General features: G+C 34.2%; 1 protein-coding gene across 2 annotated transcripts; it reads left to right on the top strand.

Annotated features, from left to right (window-relative positions):
- The first annotated feature begins 1,148 nt into the window (after nt 1-1,148).
- Nucleotides 1,149-3,539, top strand: LOC116121985 (malate dehydrogenase, cytoplasmic-like). Of its 2 annotated transcripts, none has more exons than XM_031407889.1 (6): nt 1,149-1,426; nt 2,199-2,533; nt 2,623-2,900; nt 2,979-3,114; nt 3,214-3,325; nt 3,404-3,539. In XM_031407889.1, exons 1-6 carry the CDS (start codon nt 1,384-1,386, stop codon nt 3,496-3,498), a joined length of 999 nt encoding a protein of 332 aa, XP_031263749.1. In that variant the 5' UTR covers nt 1,149-1,383; the 3' UTR covers nt 3,499-3,539. The 2 variants fall into 2 exon arrangements, with proteins under 2 accessions (XP_031263749.1, XP_031263748.1); XM_031407888.1 differs by lacking the exon at nt 1,149-1,426 and adding an exon at nt 1,790-1,944.
- Nucleotides 3,540-5,331: the final 1,792 nt, after the last annotated feature.

Here is a 5,331-nt window from a genome sequence, read left to right as displayed (position 1 = left end):
GGAGTTAGTGTGGGTTTTCTAGCGATTGGGTGATGATTTGGGTTTTGAGGCGGTCGGGAGATGGTATTTGAGGCGGCGAAGGGATGGTAGTGGGTTGGTGGCGGTGGAGTTGAAAATGGGGTTGTGAGAAAATTTTGGTAAAAAGACGTAAATACCCTCTAACCGTTATGTTAAATGATTTTTGGTTAATTTAAGGGTGGGAATGTGGAATTCATGAAACCAGGGGTGGGAAATTGTGCTGTCAATAAACCTTGGGGGGAACGGGTCGTTTACTCTATATAATATTATCATCAACGTTTTTATACCCGGTTTAGGCTTCATGTTGTACACGGTTTGCTTCGGTTTTGAACATATTACCGTTTAAATCTTGACATTAAAATAAAAATTATAATTTTTTAATTTCAAAACAAATTTTAGATTTATTTAATTTCACAATATTAATCTGAATTTTTCATTGGTAGATACTATATATTATTAACTATTTCAAAGGTGAATAAGCACTTAAAAACCTTATATTAAAATTATTTTCTATTTAAAATTTTGTACACTTAATAATATGTAATTCTATATATCTTTTGAAAGATTGTTTTAACTTGTTACATCTCAACAAGGAACTTATTGATGCAATTTCTCGCATCAACACGAAGTACTTAAATATCCTTGATACGTAAGAGGTCTTATAAGACTCATGATTCTAATGTTGGATTAATGAATGAAATAAAAGCATAATAATAACACAAGACAGAGATTTTAGAAATGGTTAGGATGTTTCATGCAAATTCTACATTTACTGTTTTTTATTGTTTTATGTGTTTTTTTATGCGCACAAATACAACTTATAAAGTATGAATGAAATCTCACTCTTATGAGCATGTTTATTTCTTTATTAATTTCTAAATATAAAAAATAATTTTTAAATTTTAATAGAGAGAGTATGCTTCTTCAAGAAAGAGATTTAACAAGAGAAGAATTAATAAATAAAATGTATATAAATTTATAATTTATTAATTAAAATTAAAATACAGAGTAAAATTTGATAGTTCAATATTCATAATTTTGATCATAGTAAATACATAAAACGCAAAGAAACAGGCCAAGTGGAGAGATGGTGCGGAGTGGAGGGTGCACGGAGATGATATGAAAACAAACTTTCCTTCCATTTCGCAGCTGACACTTCCATCAACTGCAAAAGTTAGAAGATTCATCATCCCTGTCACACCTCACAACCCTATCTTTATCCTCGATCCTATTTCCTTATCTTTCAATCTCATATCTTTTTCTCTCTATATCTAAGCAAATCACCCTTCTTAATCCGATCCAACCTCTCCTATTCATCATCATTGTTCCATTCCCACCCTCCAAAACATCAATCTTTCCACAACAATGGCCAAGAACCCAATGAGAGTTCTAGTCACTGGCGCTGCTGGTACTCTTTCTTTTCTACTACTACTTCTTCCCTTTCTATAATTTCAAACACGTATGCTGAATATTTCAATCTTCTGAATTAAGTCTTAAAACAAACATGACAGTATATTTTAATCTTATTCTTTTTCCATATTCATCATTAAGTTTTCTTGGCAAAGGTATTTTGTAAAAGGTGGGTGCTTTGCTTTGGAGTGAATGATGTTTCTGTACATTTTCATGGCTTGTAGACTTCATTTTGGTATCTCATTGCCGTATTGCTGAGGTGTGTGTAGAGATTCGTAGACTTAAATAATATTGTATCTTTGTACATATATGGACGACAGTTAGTTTCCTGATTTTAACAGGAAGATTTGTGGTTCTTTTTGTTTTGAGAAATGGATTACTTTTACATTGTACTCCTTCAGAAAATTCTGGTTGTTTTGTTTTGTATTTCGTTGTTTTGGAAGATTATAAAGCACATGGCAAGTTTCCTAAATGTACCAAAGGAACCCATTACAATATTGGTCGCTGGGGCTGCAGGCAAGCTATTTGAAATCTATTTTTCTTGAAAAAAAAAAAAAAAACAAAATCAGTTTTTTTTTTTTTTTTAATTCCTTGTCGAAATTATTTAATCCTTAAGTCGTCATCATGCATGGGCTAACAGATCGAAAATCTAAAGCCGCCGATGATACAGTGTTTTCCCAAAAGTCAAACCTCATATCTCTCCTAACTTTGTTGTTTATTATTTGACCAACATTTAATGTGTATGTATTAATTTGAATAATGTTGAACAGGGCAAATAGGGTATGCTCTTGTTCCAATGATCGCCAGGGGGGTCATGCTAGGTCCTGATCAACCAGTAATCCTGCACATGCTCGATATTGAGCCTGCAGCTGAGGCCTTGAATGGGGTGAAAATGGAATTGGTAGACGCTGCCTTTCCTCTTCTTAAAGGTGTTGTTGCTACTTCGGACGTTGTTGAAGCCTGTAAAGATGTCAATATTGCTGTCATGGTTGGTGGATTCCCACGAAAGGAAGGTATGGAAAGGAAGGATGTTATGTCTAAAAATGTATCAATTTACAAAGCTCAAGCTTCAGCTTTGGAGAAGCATGCCGCTCCAAATTGCAAGGTGAAAGACATGAAACCCTTACATTAAATGATTAATTCTTATATTTCTCCCCATGAAGTTGTCTTATTTTTCTCATTATTTATAAACAGGTGTTAGTCGTAGCGAACCCTGCAAACACCAATGCACTGATTTTGAAAGAATTCGCACCTTCAATCCCAGAGAAAAACATCACATGTCTTACACGTCTTGATCACAACAGAGCATTGGGCCAAATCTCTGAAAGGCTGAAGGTTCATGTTAGCGATGTGAAGAATGCGATCATATGGGGCAATCATTCTTCTACTCAGTATCCTGATGTCAATCATGCAACTGTGGCCTCTAACAATGGGGAGAAGCCTGTCAAAGAAATTGTTGCGGATGATAATTGGTAGCTAAAATGTTACTTAATTTCTACCTGTTTTATTCATCATTTTTCTAACTTTTTTCATTTTTATTTTTGTCGTAGGTTGAATTCCGAATTCATCACCACTGTGCAGCAACGTGGCGCTGCCATTATCAAAGCTAGGAAGCTATCAAGTGCTCTCTCTGCTGCAAGTTCTGCTTGTGATCATATTCGTGATTGGGTTTTAGGCACTCCAAAGGTTGGTTATATCCTCATCTTAAATTGTATGCAGAATCCATTTCTTCTATTTTTCTGTACTAGCATAATTTATTTGTTTTCCTCTGCATGTTTGATTAAGGGGACTTGGGTTTCCATGGGAGTGTATTCTGACGGATCTTATGGCATCCAAAAAGGCCTTATCTATTCATTTCCTGTTACATGTGAAAACGGAGAATGGTCAATTGTGCAGGGTAAGTTTATTAACTGAATAATGTTTTAGAAGCTAAAAATTTTTACAATACTAAAACATATGTTTACTGAAATTGCAGGTCTCAAGATAGATGAATTCTCAAGGGCAAAGATGGATGCAACAGCTAAAGAATTGGTCGAGGAGAAATCATTGGCCTATTCGTGCCTCAATTGAAACTCAACTTGCAATTGACGCTGTACTCCTCTTCTAGTAGGAAATATTATATAGACAATAAGTTTATTAAAAATAAAAACAAGGACCCTCTTGTTCTAATCTTAGTTAATGTAATAATAAGCATCCCTTCTTTCTTGCAGTTGTTATTTGTGTTATTGGAAGGGGATGGTCTTTCTTTTATTTATAATATAATGATTATTGTTTTACTTAAATATTGTTTTACTTAATTATTGTTTTAATGTGTTAATGCTTTGATTCCCATCAATCAGAAGTACGTAAGATCTTTATGAAACTTGCTTGAAGAACTTGTATGGAATATATTATGTGATGCGGAATCTGAAAAGTACAACCTAAAGATTTTTAAAGGTGGCTCGGCATATATATTATAAATAAAATGACATGTAGGTGACTGGGGATTGACCGCACAATATAATGTAGTAAATTATTTGGTCCAAATTGAAATCGGACTTTCAATTTTTCAAAAATCTTATCACGATTAATCCAAACTCTACATTCGACCACGTTTTTAACAGCTTGAAATGGGTCTAGGAAAAGGAAAGCCACGCGCGTGCACCATGTACTAAAACCGTAATCTAAGCGCAAAGCCATGCGCGTGTACGTTTCAATATTACACACCCGCATTTAGGGCTATAAAAGAAGGTAATGACGAAAGACCACTGAGAAGTGCATTTAGCGCCTAAGTTTCAAAGATACCGTTAAGAATTTTTCTTGCTATTCCAGTTTCTAAGTTACCCACCCCTACGCTCCCAGATTTGAACCCTCTTCCTCACGACTACGACGGCGAAGGCGAAGGGGAATCCAACGTAAGCTGTTCCACGGCAACGCCGACCGGTGAGATTTTCTATTTTTTGTCGTGAATTTAAGTTTGATTGGCTTTTTAATTATATTTTCTGTGCATTTGAAGACGGGGGTGTTGTGATTTTGCGTCTATGGTTTATATTTATCTAATGTTTAATGTAGAGATTTTGTAATTGTCATTTATGCCTTTGAATTTCAATCTAAATATTTATGCTCCCTCTCAAAAGTGTAGGAATATTTTTGGATTAAATTCTAATTAGGGTTTTAGGTGAGTATACAGAAGGTGTAAATATTTGTTTGACCTATTCTTTGACTAAATTCATAATTAATTTGTTGTTTTCTATTTCTCTAATCTCTCTCCTTTTCTTTTGTATATGACTTGGGGATTCGATATATGCTTTCCACTTGAATTTGTAGTCAACATACATGGTTCTTGCTGCCATTTATCTGAATACAATTTTGAAAGCAAACATATTGTTTCTTTTAGGTTTTAAAAAGTGAGTAAAGTACTTTCTGAAGCTTGGTTGAGTGTTTGTTTCAACTTTTCTAATTTGGAAGATGTTTAAATGAACAATCAGGCGAGAAATATATTGAGGATTGAAAAATGGGTGAGACTATGAGGCAACTCCAGCAAAATTTGATTGAGCTTGAAACTGAAGCTGAGCGTCTTCTTTTAGCCCGACATCAGGTAATTGAATTCTGACCCAAAAACTTTCTGTTTTCAACATATTTGTTTGAACCCCCATACTCTGTTTGGTTGCTGAAGAATGAGTGGAAGTAAAATGATTTTTTTTGGAAGCAGCTATTAAGTTTCTTTATGATATCTGAAGTTAAACATTTGGCCTCTTTGAAAAGAAGTTGAAATTTTTGAGTTAGGATACTGGTTTTTTTTTTTTTTTTTTTTTTTCTCATAGGGGTGAAGGATCAAGACACTATGATGTGTTTTAAAATAAGCCTGATGCAACCACTTTGTATGACTGGGTTTTTGACTTGTTGGAAAATTTTGAAGTATTA

This window comes from Pistacia vera, unplaced genomic scaffold (genome assembly GCF_008641045.1).
Source record: "Pistacia vera cultivar Batoury unplaced genomic scaffold, PisVer_v2 Contig1295, whole genome shotgun sequence".
Classification (NCBI taxonomy): Eukaryota; Viridiplantae; Streptophyta; class Magnoliopsida; order Sapindales; family Anacardiaceae; genus Pistacia; species Pistacia vera.
This window is presented reverse-complemented; position numbering and strand designations above follow the sequence as displayed.